This window comes from Erithacus rubecula (genome assembly GCF_903797595.1).
Source record: "Erithacus rubecula genome assembly, chromosome: 11".
Lineage (NCBI taxonomy): Eukaryota > Metazoa > Chordata > Aves > Passeriformes > Muscicapidae > Erithacus > Erithacus rubecula.
Window position 1 is genome coordinate 14694408 of NC_136663.1, and position 22857 is coordinate 14717264.

General features: G+C 41.3%; 1 protein-coding gene across 3 annotated transcripts in view; it reads left to right on the forward strand.

Moving 5' to 3' along the window:
* Positions 1-20922, forward strand: part of PID1 (phosphotyrosine interaction domain containing 1) — an 82125-nt gene extending 61203 nt beyond the window's left edge. For all 3 annotated transcript variants that reach the window (XM_079315629.1, XM_079315630.1, XM_079315631.1), the window contains exon 3: positions 19308-20922. In XM_079315629.1, the coding sequence (XP_079171755.1) occupies positions 19308-19784 (477 nt within the window). In that variant the 3' untranslated portion in view covers positions 19785-20922. The remainder of the gene's footprint in view (positions 1-19307) is intronic.
* Positions 20923-22857: the final 1935 nt, after the last annotated feature.

Below are 22857 nucleotides of genomic sequence, written 5' to 3' on the forward strand. Positions count from 1 at the left end.
TGCCATTTACCATGAGAGAAAACAAGAGGCAAAAAAAAAAAATGTTCTGGGAAGTTGGCTAGCAATTTGGAAAGTTTACAGTAAAAGTATTAATAATGAAGAAGGATATTTTTTGAAATAATGAAATCTCATTTCTATAGTTAAGATTCTTCATGCAAGATAATCACTACTCTCTATTCCTATATATTGTACTATCTAACAGGAAAAGGAACAGTGCAACTAACTCGGCTGATTGTGAGGAACTTCTTAAATTTAGGAGTGAATTTTTTCTTATTCTCTGATGGATGAAAGATGCTAGTCATGCATAAACTAATTTTCTCCATCTTTTCTTAACCACCAGCTGCCTGTGTGGTTTTTATGCTGAATGTGAGTGCTGTTGCTGGCTGCTGTTGCAGTTGTAATAAAAACAAGTAGGAACACAAAAATCCCTGTTGCATCTCAGTGTCTGGGAGGCAGCTGAGTAATAGGAAGTGGAGATTTTCTGATGGTACAGGAAGTGATTTGGCCTTGAAACTGGCCAGGTCAGAATGATGCAAATCAGCACTGGCATAGAGTTATGATATATTGCTAATAAATAAATAGTAATTTATTCTCCTGTGATGGTAGTGTGCAAGTGGTACAGATTCTCCCACCTTTATGAAGTTCTGTTTGCCTGCCTCACCCTAGTTTCTGATTCCTTTTTTTCTTAGAATAGGCATATTTGTTTATGTAAATAAACTTAATTGTTTAGGTTTAAAAATTGAATAAGTATAAGCTTAACGGTGCTAAGGATTCAAAGTTATCCACTGGTAAGGATGGGCTGCAGGTCTCTCTGTGTGTCATGCACAGGGGACATGTTTGTTACAGCTGGATTTTTTTCTGAAGTGAGAGGTGAGAGATTCAGCTTGTTGAGGTGGAGGTTCTCTGCCTCACTGAGGATGTGTTGACTGTCACCAGGGTTTCATGACCCCAGTTGATAGGAGGAATAAAAATGCTCCTCATTGTGTTAGGCTATCATGCAAGTACAGAATGACTGTTTCCAAATCCAGAATACCCCAAATTTAGACTCTACCCCATGGCCTGACTCGTGTTAGGGAGTGTTTGTGTTTGGCCACCGAGTGGCACTCCAGACCCAGCAATCTAAGAGGGGAAGGGTTTATTTCTGCCATCAGGGTTCAAGGCTCTAAAATACATTTGCACGCATGTAGACACCATCGAATCAAATTGGATTGCTGAAGGTTAAATTACTATCTTCAGAAATGTTGTTATAATATCCATCTTGACATTTCATTATCCCAGTACAATATGAATATCAAATTTGATTAGCTGTCAAGCAGCAAGAAAAATAAACCAAAATATTTCCATCATTTTTACTCCAGAAAAACAGTAGGGGGAATAATTAAAAATAGTGGGATGCCAAAGGCAGATTAAAGTTTAAAAATATTCATTGAAAGTGGTATTTGGTTGGGTAGCTAGAATATTTTTGTCTCCAGAAGATGCCATTATGAAGAGTGTTGGTGTTGAAGACAGGTGTTCAAGCTGCTGCATCCATTGCTGGATATAACCTAGTTTGGTTTGGGCAGTGATAGATTTTTCATCCAGCTGTAGTGATGCTTCCAAAATTCATTTCAAGACTGAGATTTTTGCTGTGTTTACAGGACAAAAAGCTCTCAGTAGTTTGAGATTTGTTTTTTAATAATGCAGAATTCAAATACAACATCCTGTTGACTTTCTTGGCAAAACCATTTGTGGACAACTAGCTGTACCCATATTTCTAAATTGAGATGCTATAGGTCAAGCAAACCTTTGGTGTGAATCAACTTTGAGTCACCCTACATTTGAATATGGTGCTTTGTACTGGAATTTAAGCAGTGCAGTATTTAAAACATTATTCAGAGTCATAATAAGTCATCCATCATACTCTGTGGATCTAGAACTGTTTATAACAAGTTTTATTACTGTGAACAGTTTTTAGTTCATGCTATAATTACTATTCAAACTATGTGATATCAGCCTAATTCTCTCTTGTTCAATTAATGGGTGATTCCAGCCTACTGTTTTGCCTATGTTACTGTGAAGGCAGCTGTTGGAACTTTAGCAATATTTCTGAATAAATGCACTTGATAGAGCCCAATTCCTAGTGAAGACGAGATATCTCTGCTGCTAAGAAAGAATTACGATTCCCTCTGGAGTTGTGTGTGTCACAGACCATTGTTAAATTTAATGACTGTGTTTGAAAAAGTGGGAAAAGTTGGTCCCATGCACTGCTGATTGTTTCCTTGTTTCACATGGTGTCTGGTAGTGATCACACAGCCCCAGGAAGGATAAATGACTGTGGCTTCAGTGACATTGTGTGGCTACAGATTGGCATTGGGCACAGACATCATCCAACTTTCTCTAAGCTTTAAAACTCTTTTAAATGTCAGCTTCCTGAGATGGGAAGCCACGACTGAAATTTCAGAGTTTCAGCTTTTTTATGTTTTTTTGGTGGCTTTTTTTGTTGATTTTGTGGGGTTTTTTTTTGTGTGTGGTTTTTTTCTTTTGTTTTTTTTTTTTTTTTTTTTTTGGTTTTTTTGTCTGCTAGCTGCCTTTTCTGTTGACTTGGTATTTTCAGCAATCTTTGATTCTTTTTAAGTTATGGAAGTTCACCTCGTATGTGACTGTGTCTGTATATGGATACCCATGGAGTGACATTAAATACTCCAGGGATTACTGTGCAAAGACTTCAAGAACAAAATCTTTATATGCTTTCTGGTTTGTATTTGAGTTGCAAAGAAGGCCAATACTTTCTAGGCTGTTACTTAATAGAGAAAAAATTAAACATCACCTGTAGTTATAACATTTTAAAAGGGATTTCTTCTACGTTATAAGCCTCATCCTTAATGGCTGATAATCGCAATAACTTTGTAACTGTGATGTTCCTTTTTCTTAGTAGTGGAACTATAAGACAGGTTTAAAGCAGAGCATCACAAGGGACAGACACCAGTGCCCTGGAGACTGTGCTGGCCACTATATTTCTGCTTCCTGTGTTCTGTGCCAGAGGTTAAAATCATGTTTGTTTCTTCCACATCAGAAATGCTGATGACCAAGTGCAGAGTGGGTCAAATTTTAAACAACTTTCCTGTTAGGCAGTGGCTAGGAATAACTTGGGGCAGGAGGATGAAATCCCTCAGATACATATCCATATAATTACTTGGTATTTGAGTCATGAACTAGAGCCCAGGTTTTGCAGTTGCTTCATCATTTTAGTGGCTGGTTTATATGGGTTATGACAGATCTAATAAGACCATATCACAGCACTCAAAGTTTTGTGAAGAGTATTAGTACTGCTGTTGCTGAGAAGAGTTTTTGTTTCCCTCTGTCATTTGCTGTATTTTATCTCACGAGAGTTACCAGGACCAGCCCCCAGCTCTGCTCTTGGCTTTCTTCTGATCAGCTTTTACATTATCTCCCGTTCAAGGGTGTCAGAATTCTGTTCTCCTTTAAGCTACTGCTGTTTTGCATTAAATCAGTCAGAGGGAGCAGGGAGACCAGTGCTGTGCTCTGCTGCCAAAGTGCCCAGTAAATTCACATGGGTTGGCATTGAGCACTGGAAACCCCAAGGTCAGTTCTGCTCAGTGATCTTGCTGGATTCCTGTTCTTCGTTGCTTTGCTGTTAAAAAGTTGGATTCCAGTCTATCTTTATTAGTTAAAAAACCCCACCACAAACCCCACTACTTTCTTAGTAACTTCAAGATGATCATCTGTTGGAAAAGAGCTATTGCTCCTTTCAGATGGAATTCACTGTGATTTCAGAATAGGAGGTGTTAGGTGTTTTGGCAGTGCTGTGCATGTAATAATGTCCTTCAGGAGTGATTAGGGCTTTGTTCATCTGAAAATCATCTGCTGAGAAGTGCATATATAAGTGGAAGGAATTGTGATTCCAAGAGTTTGCATTCCTTATCAGGTTAGGTAGTGATAAAGGAGAATGACTGTACATGTACCTAAGTCAAGGTCTTTGAGTGTTATGAAAGCTGCTCCATGTGCCTTTAGCCATTTATGTGGAAGGATATGTTTTAGTCTTTTGTTGATTCTTTTAGAATTTTTCCAGGCTTTAGATGATTGTGCCATTTGGCAAAGTCCAGAGCTTTATCTCCTTTTCCACACTTGCTGAACACTCTGGGATAAAAATTTCCCTTCTGTTCTTTTACAGTGTGTGCTTACTTAACTTTCTTTTCAGAAAAGCAGTAGGTTCCTGAAGGTGGCAGCTTAGTCGCTGGAGTTGGAGAAAAACACAGGCAAGATGAAGCCTGCTCTTGCCATTGCATCCTTGATTTAATTAGATTTTGGTTATACCTGACAGTGTTGTGTAAGAGTTTTAAGTGTTCTCTGGAAAGTGTGAAGGACGTTATGTCTCCTTTGCCTAAAGCACAAAAGGAAAAGAAGGTTTTCATTTTAGCAAGAAACTCCAGAGCAGTTTGGACTCTACATCAAAGAGCAATGTTTGGTTTCATGATGTCTTCCAGACAGCTCTTAATACAAGTCCAGACCCAATCTATAAGTAGTAGCCAAAGTGATTTTTGCCTTCTCTAAAATTCTCTCTAGCTAAACCTAGCTGTGCTGGTTATGTATTTTTCCAAAGGGCAACAGCCTGATATAATGGAGAGTAGATTTTGCTTTGGCCTGTGGTACTGTGCTGTCATCCTCTTGGACCACCTCCAGGAGAGCACAGGTGGCAGTTCTGCTGGGATCTCACAGCTTCTCTGTTTTTATTAACCTTTCTGGCTGGTATCCTCAACTGTATGACCCACCCTTGAGATGCACTTTTTGGACCACTCCATGGAATTTCTTCTGTTCACCTTCTAAAATTTCATCCCAGTATCTTAAATTAAAAATGTCTGGGTAAACCTTACAGTGCTCATTCTTGTCATTGGTTCATGATCACATGAACTACATTTGACTGACTGTAAGGAGCACATGAGTACCCTAATGGATTATCCAGGGACATCCATGCACTTCCCTGTGATGGGTGTGCTCTGGTTTGCAGTCTGCCCTTGAAACAGCTGCATATCCCTCAAGAGATTTTTCCACGTCATGTTGTGGCTCTTTCTCTGTTCCACACATTTCCAGTCTTCCCTAGATAAAGTTCCCACTTGCTGCAGTTTCCATGGGTTCCACACTCTGCCTGGGCTGTGTCCCAAGCAGGTTCTGCTCACACCTACCTCCATCCCCTGGCCAGGGCAGGCAGTGCTGGGGGGCACTTGTCCATTGCCAGGATTGCACTTTTCTGGGAGCAAAGGATGGAAGCAGAACAAATGGCAGGCAGGAAAGAAAGCAGATGCAAGGAGGCAGTGGAGTTATCTTGCTTCATATGTGCCTGTCTTCTGTGTTTATTCTTGGGTGTTTTTGTAGCCAGAACCTGCTCTCTAATGACACTGTGCTGTCAGTGAGGCAGTGTCCCAAGCACTGCAGTTGCTGGAAAGCTGTGTCTCTTTGCAGGAGTAACACTCTGAGTGTGGCTCCTGGAGCCCAATTTCTGTTCTGTTAATTACACTGCTCCCTCGTAAATTGCCCTTGCAGTTTCCCTCAGTAATGCTATTCATCACCTCCCCTTTTAAACTCTGAATCTGGCATATACACGGCCATGTAGGCAGCTGCTGGTTATATTTTAATGATACATCTTGCTAAATGCTTCTTTAAGAAGAAAAGCGTTATAAATTATTCAGTAGAGTTATTTTGTAGTACATCTATATGTCTGTCATAGCCTGTCAGAATGGCACAGTGTCACTTTAAGCATGCAGGTAGGAAGCTGTCTGCACTGCTGAACAATTTGGGACCACAGGAACCTAAGGCTGTGACAGGCATTACGATATGATGCATTAATGCCATTTCTGGGTGTTGCGAGTTCATCCCCAGAGGGGCTGTGCTGCAGTTGCATGATCTTGCTGCCATGGGAGGGGCTGCCTTGTTTTTGGTGTAGTTGATTTTAATGTGGAGATTTTTCTAATCTCTCTGGTGCTTTTGTGAGAAGGGGAGAGACTATTGTTTTATAACTACTTTAAAAAAAATTAAATATCTGACCTTGCTAATGACAAAACATGAAGAAAAATTACCCCCATTAATTTATTTTAGATGCAGTATGCTTTCTTGTAAATAAGATTTCTTCCCAGGAATAGCTAGTTTGGTCTCTTCAGATTTGATTTTTGTATACATGGTTTGAACTTTAATGCTGTTTGTGGGTTTGCACTGTAATTAAAGGATCTTCTGCTTGGTTTTGGCTGAACAAGAGATACGAATTTGTTTTGATGAGGAGGCAGCAGAGGAAAAGAGTAGAAGGCTAGAGGCAGAAAATAGGAAACAATGTAGTGGGTGTCTGTACTGTAAATATCTGTACTTTCAGTGTAAAGTAAATTCTTTCTTACTCAAAATACTGTTTGGTTTCTATTGTGCTGTCATATTTAAGCTCATGCAAAACTAACCTAAAATATATGTAATTTTCTATTTAAAACCATTTAGCCAAAATAATAGCAGCTTTGGTAGGAAATGAGAGTGTTAGAAGAAGCTCAGCAAAGGCTCTAATCCTTGTGTAAAAATACAGCCATGTCTCATACCAGTGCTGGATAGGGCTCCCTGGGAGAAGGAGCACTTTGCTTCTGCTTGCTTTGGGCTACATGGGGAAAGCTGCAGAACTTTAAAGGATGAGCAATTCTTTATTTTTTAATGCACCCACCAATTTCTCTTGCCAAATTTCTGCCTGCATTTTTAGATACTGAGAGAATGGTCAGCTTTTCTTAAAATGCTTGACACATGCTGCTGTCCATGCTCTTTTGAAAAATCTCTCTGTCAATATCTCAAAGCAAAGGGGAGAGCACTTAAAACCCACGAGCTTTCTAGAAATGCCTGAAAATATTTGGTTTCTGCTCTCTGGAGAAGAGAAACCTTCCTCTGTGAGCAGTTATTCCTGTCTTGGCACTGATTTGTCAGTTTGGACATTGCTTCTTTATTCTTCCTTTCTGTCTGATCCTGGAAAGTGCTGGAGAAAGTATTATGCACTAGCTGTACTCTTAGTTTGATTAAGGTCTTAAAAGATTTGTTTATTCTGTTAAATAATTTTAAAAACTATATGGAAAATTGTAACTTTAGGATGATGATAAATGAGACTGAGTTTTTGCTTGTTCCAGAGCTGCGAAACACTTGTCAATGGAAAATGTTGGAGTAATAGTTTATATAGAAAACAGCAATAAGAATTCTGAGATTTTTATCATCTGTATATTGAAATCATAGCCATATTTGATTTTTTGGGTGGTGAGACCTCCTGAGCTTATTTTGCTACAGAATGGCCTGTGCTTCATATCATGCATTTTGCCTCAAGAGAATGTCACAGGCATCCTGTAATGTTAATTTCTTTAGGAAGCTGTGTTCTGTTGTCATGCTGATGAGCCATTTCAGAGTCAGTGTAGCTTTATCCTGGCCCTCTGTCCCTGGCTAGGCCAAGAAGCAGCTGGGTTAAGGTGTCTGAGTGTCAGTGACAAAGCCCTTGGTGGGCTCTCTGCTCCCTATGGCTTGGCCATGGCCCAGTGACTCCAAACTGGGAGGTAGAAGATAGAGTTATGATGTTTGTGGCTGTTTTTATTCATTACTGCATAAAGATGGTAAATGTGAAGAAAACCAGTGAAGGATTTCTTTTATCTTCATGGGTAGTTTCTTTTTTCCTTAGAGCTCTAAAATTTGCACCAGTTTGTCCTTTACCGAACAGATCAATAGCAAAGCTACTTGCTGTATATTTTGTCTTTGCAAAGTCAACTTCAGGGCCAGTGCAAACTATGAAAATGAATTTTCTGCCCTTTGTAAAAGCCACGACCTCTGCGATACAGAGAGATGAACTGCTCCTAGGAGCTTGCTGTACAACTGGTGTGAATAGTGATCAGTCTGACCTGCAGCCATCTGAATGGTACTGGGGGCAAGTTGCTGTAATAGATGACATAAATCACAGCAGTGATAAGTAGAGCTGTCCCCAGAGAAGAGGACCTTTGCCCCCATCCCCTTCTTTCCTCCAGACAGTCCTTCCCTTTGGAGTGCTGCTTTCCTGGCTCTCCCATCCTAGGTTTAGTGTTTCCTTTCATCTTGGCTGAAATGAGCACTATAGAAATCTCCACGTCTCAGTTTTTGCTGCAGGTGGTTAAGGGTTGTATTTCTGGCTGCCTTGTAGGCTCATCATTTTAGAGCTGAAGTACTGCCAAGAGATGGGCTGGTGACAGTGTAGCTTTTCTGGGAGGGGTGCTTGGGTGGTACTGTGATTAAATCAATCAGAAAAGCAAGGAGGCTCTCCCTGTGACACTGTGAAAAGCCTCCTGATTCGGAGAGAAATTCTCAGGAGATGAGCATCTCTGGAGTCCAGAGAGCCTGATGAATACCCAATTCACTCACAGAGCCTGAGGATCATTTTCAGGTCCTTCTGTGCTGGTTGGAAAGGCATTATCTAAATGCAGAGTGACTATATTGAAGACACAGACAAGCACTAAATCCATTGTGAGAACAGGACCTTGGAGGCACTGTGAACCATGGCTTTGGAAATGAATTAAAAACTGTATGGCACGATTGTCTTCCATGATTATAGTCTTTGGGACTTATTTATTCCTTTAAAGTCTTTTGTTTAGTCTGCTAACATACTGTTGCATTGTTGAGTGGGAAACTTCTGGTTTAATTGTGATAGACTGTCATAAACCTTAGAGGCAGTGAGCTTGTATTCTTTCTTCTCTATGTAGAGCCTGTGTTGCTATGGCCTGGATCCAGAATTTGATAACACAAACAAATGATAAATCAGGCATATTTATCTAAGGACTCATTTAGCAATAACAAGAGTTGTTTAGCTATATTTTCTTCTTCATAATGTGTTTAGTGCTTTTTATTAAGCTGAAATATGCAAGGTCTGTTTTTCATTGCTGCAATGTAAGTGCTCCATCCCAGTGTAGGCACTGTACTTCTTCTTTTCCAGCCTTCAAATAAGATTTTTCCTAGAGATGCTAAAACTTGTGAGAGCTGGAAAAATCTCAAAGGGTTTTGTTAAGTCATGGAACTCATTCCACATAATGATTCATGAAGGAGATGTAAAAGTAATGACAGACAGAGTATTTTATTTGGAGACTTTGCGGGATGTGGGTACAATTACATTGTAGTTGTATGGGGTTGATATTTCTGCATTCCCCTGTGCTCTTCAGGGAATGTGTTTCATTTGCAGTGTGTGAATGATAGGAGAAGGAGCAAGCACTGCTGTTTCTGGGAGTCTCCGTGGATTGTCTTGAAATTTTTTCTCCTTTTTTGAATACTGATCTTATAGCACTTGGGGGAGGAAGAATTGAAATCATTTAATGAGCACTAGTTCTGTTGTTCTTGTGATGTAGACCTGACACTTCCTTTGATATACAATCCAAATTTTTAGTCATATTCAGTGGTTCTCGAAGTTGGCTCCCATCCCTTTTGTTCTTAATTTCAGGTGTTGTCAATTATGCCAGGAATCAAGTGCAGTTGGATTTGGTCTCCAGAACTGAATGTCTTAGTAACAGAGGTTTTGTTCAATTTTATTACTTGACATCTTTTTTTGAAAGGAAGAACTAAAGGAGAAACACAAGGATCTCCTGGGGAATGCACAAAGAAGGGAGCCTTGAGGACAGATAGTGAAAAACATGCATTCTGCATGGCTTTCTGGGGGTGCCTCAGTGCAAAAGGTGGCTGAAGTATGTAGTTGTTCCTGTACTCCCTCTTTGCATGCTCCATGAGGTACAACCAAAGTTTTTGTAGGACTGGTGCCAAAGTTAATTTTCTGTGGGTTGGAAAGGAATGGGAACAAAGTAAAAGTGAACAGTCTGCTCCCCTCTGTGTCCATGGGCTCCTTCCCTCTACTGTGAGACAACAGCTGTGAGGAGCTCAGGACTAAAAACCTTTCAGAAACATGATGAGGTGCTTAATCAGATTTCCATGTTCAGTTTCAACCTCATGTGAGTATAGAATGTGTAGTGAAAAATGTGTGCACTTTGAACATAAACATGAAAGTAGGTGTCTATTTGCAGAGAGATCATGCTCATGCAAACTTATGCCACATTGTCCTGGCAGAAGAGATGCTCTCGGTGAGGTTTTGAGGTAGCAGAGGAAAGGTTTTGGAAGGATTTTGTGTGAAGGAAACATCAAGAAATTGCAATAGTAACTACAGAGTGGATTGGTTTTCTCACTTTGCTGATTGCCTCCACCTCTCTCCTTGCCTGTGAAGACTCCTGAAGGACAAAGGGAAATGAACTGGCTTATCCAAGTATTAATTTCAACCCAGTGGTAACTGAGTACAGAGAGAGGAAGTTACATGAGGCAATGAAAGGAGACAAAGGAGGAAAGTGATCTAAATAGCAACATAAAGAAAATATTTGGGAATAAAAGTAATCATTGACTTGTACAGTAGGGTGTCCAGCAGCCCTGCTGAGGCTGTGTGTGATGCATGTATTTGTTCATTCAGTTATGTATTGCACAACAACATTTTAAAATTGCTGCTAGAATGAAATTGATTTCTTGAGTTTTAAATAGTGCAGTGTAAATCTTCCATTCACACCAGGACTGAAGATTCTCTGACTGCAGGCTCACTGCAGTTTGCCAGTTCCACTTGATTTCATTTCAGATTCATCCCCGCAAGCCAAACCACAAAAAGAGCTTCCTGTCCAGTGGAGAATGAAATGCAAGAGGCAATGCTTTTGTTGCTAATGGGAGGCTGCAGGGAGCAGAGCTGGCTCTTGCTGATGTTGTGTTTGGGCTTGGTTAACTGTTTTGCCAGTGAGGCAGAGACTCCTGGTCACTGGATATAAGTTAGATGCTCTTAGGTCTAACTGAGAGCAGGAGTTTAATACCTGGGGTAGTTTATAAAGAGACTTGCTGAGCAGCAGCCTGATGTAATGAAAGGTGAAAAGCTTGGATCGTTGTGTTTCTCAGGACTGCCTTCCAGAAGGACAATTTGGCTTGCTGCTTTATTTACCCCATACTGACTCTTTGGCCTGTGGACTCAGTGGACCTTTTCTTGTTGGCTTTTTTCCTCTCAGAGCTTATAAATTAAGCCATCAAGGGTAATTTTTTCTATTCCAGTACATTTATTTACTAAATCTTAAACTTGCCGAATGTTGATGAGTTTTCCCATGTCCTCCTCAAGCAGTGTGGGGTAGTGTTGGTGATGGGACTGATCACACACTCCTGTGGGCATTCTGCAGAGGTTTTTTTCCTTCTGCTTCTGTCCCCAAGTGCCATCAGTGGGAGGCCTGGCAGAGCTCTGCTCTGGGAGGATGAGAGGTTTATTTGGCCATGAAGAGGGGCTCCGAGATGTCTGTGTGCTTTTGGGTGTGTTGCTCAGAGCTGGGACAGGATCTCAGAGATGTACCCTGCACTTTTATGTCAAACATGTGCAGTTCCCAGAGTGTTTGTCCTGCATGGTGTTTGAGAAGTGAGGAGTTCTTCTTGGGTGAACTCTGCCCTCAGAAAAGCCCCGTTCCCAAAATGCTGCCCTGGACTGGATGTTAGGACACCCACACTGAATCACAGTAACTCACCTGTTCTACCTGTTACCATGTTAAAGGGCTTTCCTAGGCAATCTCAGAAGCACTGAAATTGGTATTATTATTGGTTTTTCTTTCTATTGGAGCAGAGCATTTTTCAAGAAGAGGTATTTTCTTGAAAATACTCAGCTCTTGCTTCTCCATCCCATGCTACAGCTACTGAGAAGCATGGAGGATGTAAAACCTGAAAGAACAATGATGGACTAAAAGGAATGAGAGCTCTTCTGTATTTAGTTGTGGAATTATATCCCAAGTGACTATTCTGTGCTATCACTTTTTGCCTTGCTTGTGTTGTGACCCTTCCTTGGGGGGCAGCTAAGGCAGGGTGTGCTGCATGGTCACAGCTGAGAAACACATGGGAAAATAAAGGCACCTGCAAAGGGCTGCTGTGAGCATGGCTGTGGGGACAGATGGACAGCTGGAGCAGCTGCTGCCCAGCAGTTGTTTTTCCTTAGGAGTTCTGAAGATGTAAAGACTCAGATGCATTTCTTGCTGGGCTTGTTTATTATTTTTGTTTTCAAGAGGGAATTGCAGCATTGTTTTAAGACTGAAGTTCAGCTTTGGTCCCACAAAAGGAGTCAGAGGCTGGCTGTTGACTTAACTGTTGAAGAGGGGCTGATGCTTTCAGCTTATTCTGCAGCTATCCTTTGATTCTTTGGAATAAATCAGATGTTAACTACTGATGTCTTTTTGTTTCCCTTATAATCCAGTGGGCAGCCCTCAGAGTTGAGGATTATTTTCCATTTAATAGTTACATAGTTCAGTCTGTTCTCCCTCTGAATTTTGTCTCAAAAATAAAACAGTTCTTCACATATTTCTGTAAGCCACATTACTGCATTTACTGTGTATTTCTGTGTGCTGAGGAGACCTGCTGTTCCCACAAAGACTCTCGTGTTCATGCTGCAAGGCTTTGGCTGGACACAGCAGTGTGGGTGAGGAAGCAATGACAGGCAGAGGGAAACTGTGCAGCCTTTTTACTTGACTGAGTTATTTCTTGGGTCTTAAGCAAACGTTGCTTGAATGCAGTTCATGGTATTTGCTCAGTGATCCAGTGGAATGTCTGGGATATTTTTGTTTTTCCTTCAGAGCCAAAAAGCAGCTTTTGGCTCTAAATCCCCAGCTGCCAGCCTGAGGCTGAGTCACTGTGCTTTAGGGTGAGAGAGCTGGGCTGGTGTGTGAGACTGGTACCCTGTCCAGCACAGAGCGCTCCCGCTGCGCCTGGAGCCCGATGTGGTAATTAAGGATGTTGAAAGTGACTCTACAGCTAAATCTGCTTTTATTGACATGAAGGCTGTGCCAGGACTTACAGAGCTGTTGGGCAGCATGCTGCAAGCCTGTCTCACTCGTATCCCAGCTCCACTGGGCATAAAAGAAAAACTAGTTTCAGCCATCAAATCTGTGACCCTTTGGTGACTTTCCCCAGCCACTCAGCTTGGAGGTGCCACTGGGGGCTTTGTGCACACTGTCATTGCAGTGAAGTTGAGCACAGGTTTCCTGAGTAGCAACTTTGTGCAGAGGTTTCCAAACCCTGTAATGATGTGGAGATGAAGCTTACTGTGTTCTGGCCTCAACAATATGTGCCTGGAGTCTAGGTGAAGCTTGAACTTTGTGATCCTGCATCTGCTTTTGTGCTGCAAACCCTGGGAACATCTTGCAGCAATTTTAAACAAGACATGAATACATCCTCCTAAACCTGCTTTTGGCTGCTCCTCTTCAAATCTCCTCTGTATTCTTCTTTAAAACTTCTGCAAGTTTGCTCAGCCTTTAGACTGGTGGTTCTTGCTTGGCTGGGACAAACTGACAAACTTCAACCAGTGGAACAGGTTTTCCAGGGAGATGGTGGAGTTTCCATCCCTGGAGGTGTTTAAGAAGTGCCTGGATCTGGTGCTGGGTGATGTGTTTTGGGGTTGCAGTGATGGTGCTGCTGAGTGGATGGTTGGACTGTGTGATCTTAAAGGTCTCTTCCAATCCTGATGTTTCCAGGATTCTGTGATGGTTTGCTTTCTGACTGGAGGGTCTGTGCATCTCAACACAGACCCTTACAGTCACTTTCTTTCCTGAAGGTGCCACAGGAACAATTCTGTTTTCAGGAAGAATATGTCTCATTACCTCTGCCTCACGTTTAAGTGAGGAATATCTACTGTCTTGATCAAACCTAATCAGTTGCAACTAGACCAAATTTGAGGCTAAATGAATGTTTATTGTAAAACACTGATCAACTAAAGAGACAATAATCTACTACTAAGATTTGCCCAAGATTCAAGATCCTTTAAGGCATCCTCTGATGACTGCAAATATGCAGAGTAAATACCTGCTGGCTCAAGATCAGTCCTCCATTTTAATATTTTTTTCCATTTTCTGCATTGAATTTGCTGACAAAACCCCTCCTTATCTGGTATGGAAGAAATACTTATATTAAATAAATAACCAAGGAGTTAATCTTACATATGGTCTTTTGATCATGGTCTTGAATAGTGAGAGAGCCCAGAGTCCTGTGAGGTATGTGTTCCTGTGCCAAGCTCCTGTGCCAAGAGAGCATCTGTCCTCCTGTAATGCAGTAATTGTGGGTCTTTACAGCTTGGATCTGCTTTCTTGGAGCACTGATAGTCTGTGAGCTGGGGATAGGGAACAGGAGAAAAAGTCATTTGACTGCCTAACTTTAGGTGCCTGTGAGGCTTGTGAGACAGGAGCAGTATGGACATATGATCCATCAGATCTGAGGTCAGATCCACACATGCAGGAGCTGAGCTGCTCTTTATCTCCTATGAATTGCAAATGAAAAATGTGAGATCAATAATGAAAGAGGAAAAGGAAAGTATGAAAAGGAAAAAAAACCCTTATTATTTCTGACAAATCATACTGTGCTAGAAGTGTAAATGTCTATGGCAGCTGCTCTATTGGTCCTTTCAAAGTTGTAAGTTCTTGAACATAGTTATTAAAAGACATTTTCACTATACATTATTGGACTGAAGGGGCTGAAAACAGCAATGTCAAAATACTCAGATATTTCTGTGTTTCCAGGAGAGTGCATGAAAAATGACATCATTTGACATGAAAAATGACATCAATTATTCTTCATGTCCTTTGACATGAGATGTCTCTATGTGTCACATGGGTGTAGCTGCATTACAAAAGGGCAAAGGCACCGCATTTTTCAGTTGAGGACAGTTTTGCCAAATACTGACACTGGTATTGGCAGATCTCTAGGGTGAAATAAGGAGCTCTTCAGAACATCTTGGCTTTTAGAAAAGGTTTGAATGCTGGCAAACAAAGAAGTGCTGAAGCCTCAAGTGTATTTTATGTCATGGTTGGTGACAGTGGCTTGCCAGAGGATGAAATTTGCCATAGAAAGGCTGGAAAGAATGTGGATAATATTTAATATGCACAAGAAATTTTTGTGAGGTATATGTATCTTGAAGAAATTTGTGGGACAGATGGAACACACAAAGCAAAGGACTAAAAGGACCATAAAGAAATATACTCTTATCCCTGGTAGAAGATATGATAGGAAATGCCTTCACTGCTTAAGGTTAACACAGTGGCATTGAGCTGAATTTGATTCATTTTCTCACTTAAAATACAGTGTCCAAAAAACAAGTAAAGGTTGCAACATGCTGATCATAATTTACTTGTTAAAACCAACCTGTAGCTACTCTACCTTGCACTGAGGCTGGAATCATAGAATCATGGAATCATTAAGATTTGAAAAGACCTCAGAGATCATCAAATCCAACCTTTGACCAAATCCCACCTTGTCAAATAAACCATGGCATTATGTGCCATGACCAGTTGTTTCTTGGAAACTTCCAGGATGGTGACTCCACCACTTCCCCATGCAGCTCTTTCCAGTGTTTAACAGCCCTGGAGGGGAGGGAACAAATCTCCTGGCCTCACTGTGTGCAGCATGACACTTGCTATAGGCTGTGCCACATTGCACAAGTAAATAATTTTCCTGGACTGTTGTTTGCTGCCAAGTAACTTAGAGTTTCAGAGGAAGAAAAATCATTTTTCAGTCCTGGTGAACTTTTGCTGGTGGTCAGAGCTGTGTTATCACAGATGTGGCTCTCAGCCTGCACTGTGGCTTTGCCTGTCTTTGTCTATGATCACTCTCTGGTCAGTAAAGCTGTGGAGTTGATGCTGTTCAGGCACTTCAGTGTGTTTTTGTACCTGCAATGAGAACTGTAACATCACTACTGCAGCCACTCATGTCTTTCTGTGCCCTTCACATCTGGTTCTTATGAGTATTAAAGTATGAAATTGTTTTGCTTTGGGCTCTTCCTTTTATAATACCTGCTGGCTTCACACTGATGAGATGTCAATTATTTTGATGGGAAAGACCACCAGTGGAAATTTTTGCCTCAAAATAGCTTTCTTTTCCATCTGATAATGAAAGGAATGATGTGTTCCTTGACCTTTGGTTGGCAGACTTGGAAATTGAAAAGGAAGACAGTTGTACTGTAATAGCTTCAGTGTAATGGTGTGGTCAGTGGTTTCTGAGCATTTAAACAAAGGTGGGTACACTGTGAGATGTGTTGAGGCAGGAGCCAAAATGCAGGGAGCACTGCCTGGGGAATAACCCTGTAACAATGGGCTCAGGGAGAAGACCTTTTCATGGGTCAAGGAGTGGAGATGTCTCACCAGCCCTGTATCCCTGTTCTGTTTTAGGGGACCATGATGGGATGGAATGTTAGACATCTGTTCACCAAGAGCTTCAGTGATGCTACTCTTGCCAAATACTTGCATCTCAACTAGGAAAGAAAAAGATCATTCATTTACAAAACCCAAAATAACAGTTCTAGTCAGTGTAGATCTTTCTATATGAGACACAATGGAGGAGAAACTCTAAAGTTGAGGCTTTGTTTATTCTTCCTTGTGAACTCCTTGTTGTAATGTCTAAGCACCTTATAAATATTTATGGTGTGTCCTCAAAGGAAAATGAGGTTTATGTAATGGAGGTTCAAAATGATGTTAAAAGAAGCAACTTTCCAAAGATTCCTACAGAGTTGTACTGTGACAGAACTGGGACAGTATATCAGACCAGTACATCCCATTTTGGTAAACAAGCCAGAATTCCATCTTTATTATTAGTTACTTTTGTTTTGGGTGCTTACAGAATAATTCACTGGTTTTTGTTGTTTTTTTCTTAAAATACAACTACTTTATTTTAGGAAAATCCATTATTTTTTGTAACTTCAGTCTTAAGCAGGCCACACATGGATTGACGGTCAACAGGGGGTTGCAGTTAGCTGCTGCAGAGGAACAGAAGAGAACATTAAATTCAGTTTATGCTGCTGTCTAACAGCTTATTCTGATCTTGCTCCTTGGCTGCTGAAGGTGTCCAAGCATCACTTGGGAGCTGCCCATGCTCAGAAGCTGATGCTCTGTGCTGGGGTGAATTTGCAGCACAGAACTCAGCAATGCTGAGTGCCTGGGAGGGAGCTGCCTTTGCTTCCCTCCCCTCTCCCCAGCTGCTCAGGGCAGCTCATGAGCTGGTAGCACCAAGGCAGTGGTGAAACCATTCCCTGCATCCCTCTTGTGCACTCGTGAGAGGTGCTGATTGCTGTGTTCTCCAGGTGACACTGGGCTTCTCCAAAGAGCAGTGGGGGACAGAATGCTGCAGTGGAGCAGCTCTCTCCTGCAGCCAGGGATTCCAAGCTGTATCTGGGCAGTGACAAAGTGCAAGAGCAAGAGGCTATTTCACTGTTCCTCGGGGTTTAAAGTCTTTGTGCAAATCTCTTTGAAGTTAGGGAAGGACTTCTGATGCTGCAATGGGCTTTGAATTTGACCCCAAGTGTCAGTTTACAGTGTTTGTCTTTTGTTAGCTGGCTTGTGAGTATGAAACAGTGCTGAGTGAACCTTTGGAGAATATATTGAATGTGCAAATTTGCACAATGGTCTTGCTCTATTCAAAGCAATCTGACTTTGGATATATGTTGAAATACCCCCCCAGTATGCTGCAGACACATTCCTCTTTGGTCCTGTATGTGCTGTTTGTATGTGTTTAGTTGGCACTGTGAACTCTGAGGTTTTCTTTAAAGTTTTTCTACAGTACTTTAGGGAACTCACTCTCATCACCAATAAAATAAAATAAGGCAAAAACACTGGTAGGTCTTGCCTTGTTAACTGTTCTAGCTGTTGTGTTTCCCACTGTTCCAAAAAAAAAAAAAAAAAAAAAAAAAAGCTTTATAAGATTCAACATATTCCCAGTGCAAATAATGAATATTTATAGGCAAAGAATAAGACTTCCCATTTTGAAATTGCTTTTTTGGCAAGCATGGTTAAGCCACACAGACTTCCAATAAAGTTTTGTAAGCTTTTTCCTTAATTATGGCTTAATTTAGGCCTCTGAGTTTAACAAAACATATGAAGCTTGCAGCAAAATATTTTTCTTGTGGAAAATTTTGTTTGCATGGATTACAAATCCCATATCTCTTGTGGTTATGATTTTTTTAATGTGCTTAAATTTGGAAATTCTGTGTTTTTTCTGTACATTTCTTAACACATTTGCAACATAAAAATAACCTACACTATGTGTTTAATGCATAATTTTGAAGAAATTAGTTTGGAAAGTGAATGTGGTTAGTTTTTTCCTCCAAATGCCTTGAGTAAAATGTAGAGGAGGTTATAAGACATCAAGCAAGAGGTAAAAGATTCTGTCTCAAGCAGTTATTGCTGCATGAGATAAATGAGGAACAATTTTGCTTTCATATAGCTTTTCCTAAACGCACCATCCTGAAAACAGCAATAAATAGAATAATCTGCATAATTGCATTTATGTGGCATTGACCTGTCTTTCCTAGAGAAAATCCCTTTTCCCAGATAAAATAATCTTCCATTCAGCTGTAAGTGGAAGGAAGCCTCATTAGTAGCTGCACAGATTTAGGGGAATGCTTCTGTACAGCTGCATTCTGGCTGAATACAGAATTTTGATGTGGACCTCCTAGTGAATTTGATATTTGGTGAACAAATTACTGTAGGGGCACTAAAACCACCTTGCTTTCCTGTGCTGATTGGCTAAGAGGATATTTACTCAAAAGGACTAGACAGGAAAGCAGAGAGATTATGTGATTAAACCTAGGTAGATTTATTACTAGATTTTTTAGCAGCATATTTTCTTAAATTGATGTAATAAATATCTCAGCCCTACTCATATATAAAGTTTTGAACAGCTTTGAGCTATTCCTGGCTTAATACTTAAGGAGAAGTAGCAAAAGTGGTGGAAAAACGGGATCATTTTGGAAAAGAAACATCCAAACAGTTTAAAATCCTCTGCTGTGATCATGCTTTTCTGACCCCTGCAGCCTTGCATTATCTAACTGAGATTGTCTGCATCTCCCTAATACTAATGTTTGAAATATGATACAAATAAATCATCTCAATAGAGTATGAAGAAAAAAAAAGAGGCGGTTTGCATTTACAGCTCCCTGGGACCTGCTCCAGTGGCACTTGTGCTTGCTAAGATGAGCTTGGGATAGTCGTGAGCTCTAAAACTGGGCTTTTTAGGGGAGGTGAAGAAAGTGGAATGCCTTGAAACTCAGACACTTGGGCATTTTTAATCTCTGGGTTTGAATGACGAAGTCAGCATCTGCAAAAGCAAATATTTGGAAAGCAGTTTAAAAACTGTTTTACTGAAAATGATGCGGGAATCAGGGAGTTTGTGGCGGGAGGTGTGTGGTTTTATTTTCCCAATGAAAGTCCCCAAGATGGCAGATATTACCACCAGAGTCTGCTCTTTGTGTTTTCACCTATCTTTGCTCTTCTTTGCAGGTTACATATTTGGGTAAGGTTTCCACAACTGGAATGCAATTTTTGTCAGGCTGCACAGAAAAACCGGTCATTGAATTGTGGAAGAAGCACACGCTCACCAGGGAGGATGTTTACCCAGCTAATGCCCTTCTGGAAATTCGCCCTTTCCAGGTCTGGCTGCACCATCTGGACCTCAAAGGTGAGGCCACAGTGCACATGGATACCTTCCAGGTAGCACGTATAGCCTACTGCACTGCTGACCACAACGTCAGCCCCAACATCTTCGCTTGGGTCTATCGGGAGATCAACGACGACCTCTCCTACCAGATGGACTGCCATGCTGTGGAGTGTGAGAGCAAGCTGGAGGCCAAGAAGCTGGCCCATGCCATGATGGAGGCCTTTAAGAAGACTTTTCACAGCATGAAAAGCGATGGCCGGATCCACAGGAACAGCTCATCGGAGGAAGTGTCTCACGAATTCGAATCTGACGATGGCTGACTGAGCTCATTCACGGTTCAGCAAAGGCAGAAATGGCTTAGGGAATGAGAGCTGATAGATGAATAAGCAACAATTGAAACTGGGTAATGAAAGGACTGCCAAACACTTGTCTGACCAGCTTTTTAAATCAGAAGAGCAATTTGGTACCTACAGATAAGCATCATTAAAGTAATTACGTTGCATTGCAATCTGCTGCTGTTGTAGAAGTGAGAAAAAAATCTCCCTTCCCCCCCCTCTGTCACCCACCCATCACTGTCCCTTTTCTGTCTCTGTAGTTCAGGTGCACACCATGAAGTGCAGTCATTCCTGTTTGTCTTACAAGACTGGTCAGGCAATTTTATTAGTTGCTTTTCTGGCATTCCTAGCTGCAGGCTGATGCTGATGTACAGGAGCAAGTAGGCCTGGAAAGCCCTAATGATTCCTGAAGAATCTTTTCCCCGTGATACATCACACAAATCCTTTGACTGTAGGTAGGCTAAGACAGCCATACATAGCCTCTTAGACTAATGGCCTGGCATTCTGCAGTTAATTCACATTTCACAGATAAAAAAATGAAAGATGCTTGTATGTACACATTTTATCATATGCTATCCTTTATTTTATTCATTGTACCTATTTTCTTAATGTACCTGCTGCCACATCTTTCACCCAACACCAGTAGTTGCAGTTTCAGACTGTGTACTGCAGGATACCAAAAAGGAGTGGGCAGAAACACTCCCTGGTGGCTGGGGGTTCAGCAAGTCAGCCCTGCTGTCTGTGCATTATCCCACCCTGATGTGCTCTGCAGGAAAGAGACCTGCTGGGAAGAGCTGAGGGACATTGGGCGTGAGTGTTTGAGCTGTGGCTTCTCCTCAGCCTCAGGTCTGACATCCAAGCAGGGTGGGCACAGCTCTGTGTCCCCACTGCCCCATTGCTGGGTGAGTGACCCTGGTGGGATGGAGCTGGGAGTCTCAGCACACAGCTCACTGCAAAGACAAAGGAAAAGGGCCCTCAGGAGTCAGGGTTGAACAGCTGTTCTGGTTGAGAACCTCATGTTAAGATTCCCGTGTCTTTCCTTGTTCACAGATATACAGTCATGCCTTTCTTAAATGCAGATGTTTAATAAAACTCAAATAAAGGAAAAACTTGTTTCACTTGATATTTTTTAAAGCTGAGAGCAGATCAATAGTTTGCAAGTAATGCTGCTCCTTTGTACAATTTTGTTTGTAATTATGGTAATGTTAGGGGCACTAGGGCACCTTACAGAAGCCTTAAAAGAAAGCTAATCCAAGCAGATAGCTCTGTGTCTGTGTTTTGTGTCTCTGTGTTTGTATGTGAGAGTGTATGTGTGAGTCCAGTGGTAAAGCATGTAGATTGAGCATGGAGATGTATTGGGGAGGGCCCACACCTCTTGAAAATATACTTGTTGCTTTACAATGTATGTAAACTGTTCTCCAGCATAAATGCATTCATACTTTAATAAAAAAAAAAAGTTTTGAGTTAAACATTTTTAGCTTTAAGCTGTCTTTCCAATGTAGTCTCTGTGGCTTTATGTGTGTGGATTCTGTTTTTATTTCATTTAGTGGAATGAAAAATGTTATTTTGTTGCCATTTAATTATTGCATCAGTCTTCATGAGAATTGCTGTTAACATTTTAAAATTATTTTCTTTTCATATTTAGGTTAATTATTGCTGTGAGGTTTTGTTTTGGGTTTTGGGAGTGATTATGTGTTTTGGTTGGTTCATGGGTTTTTTGGTGGGTTTTTTTGGTTAGTTTTCTTGGTTATATTGGGCTGATTTGGGCTTTTTGTTTGTTTGGTTGGGGGTTGTCTTTTTTCAGTTGTTTTTGTTTGTTTGTTTTAATCTATGGAGTGTGGGCATGATTTATAACTTCTGCTTAGCAGGAGGTGGCAGAGATACCTCCCCTCCCAACCTGACCAGTTGAAATGAGCTCTGCTGAGTGGGAGCAGTATTGCCTTGCTTGCAGAAATCACAGACTGGTTCAGGTAGGGCATTTGCTGGCAGGATGGGGAATACACCACCAAGGCTGACAGTTTGCAGTATTTCTCTGAATCTTTGCATGACCCAGTGTTTCCAAATACAGATCTAAAAAATGTTTTATCTTTTTCTTCTCACAATGTGTACTAGGAAGTGGGGAGTAATATATGGGCTATATGCTGGTCCAAAAAAGAAAATTTAAAAAAACCTGAGTCCTGAGTGTGTATAATTGCCTTTTTGATCAAAGGCAGGATTAGGCAAATTTTCTTCAACTTTTAACAAATTCTTTTCTTTTGCTCAGAGCTGTAGTCATATGTTAGTTTGCTGAGTTGTTTGGATGCTCTGCCATCCAAATAGAGTGGGATGTCTTCCTGTCATGGGGTGGGTGTGATCTTTCTGGCTGGCATTGAATCTGCTCTTCTCACTCTCCAGGCCAGGGCACAGTGACACAGAAATGTTGTCAGCAGTGATGTGGCAGCAGCACTAGGGCTGGACCCTGCTGAGGCTGCACCTTGAGCATTGTGTCCAATTTTGGGTCCCTCACTATATGACATTGAGGTGCTGGAGTGTGTCCAGAGGGAGGCAGTGGAGCTGGGAAGGGTCTGGAAGACAAGTCTGCTGAGGAGCAGCTGAGGGAACTGGAGAAAGGAGGCTCAGGGGGACATCACTGTTTTCTACAACTCCCTGACAGGAGGTTGTAGCAGAGTGGGGATTGGACTCACCTCCCAGGTAACAAGGGACAGGACTAGAGAGGACAAGTTTTGCTGGGGATGTTTAGATTGGATATTAGGGAAAGTTTCTTCCCCAGAAGGGTTGTCAAGTCCTGGAACAGGCTGCCCAGAGAAGTGGTGGAGTCACCATCCCTGGAGGTATTTAAAAGCCTTGTAGATGTGGGGCTTAAGGACGTGTTGTAGTGGTGGGTTTGGCAGTGCTGGGTTAATATCTGGGCTCAATAATCTTAAAGATCTTTTCCAGCCTAAACAAGTGAATGATTCTATGATCATTTGATTTTTAATTATGATCTTTCCTTAATGTGCTGGGACCTGCTGAAAAGACACTGTCTCGCTAAGTCATCTGCCAGTGTGGGTTGAGTGAA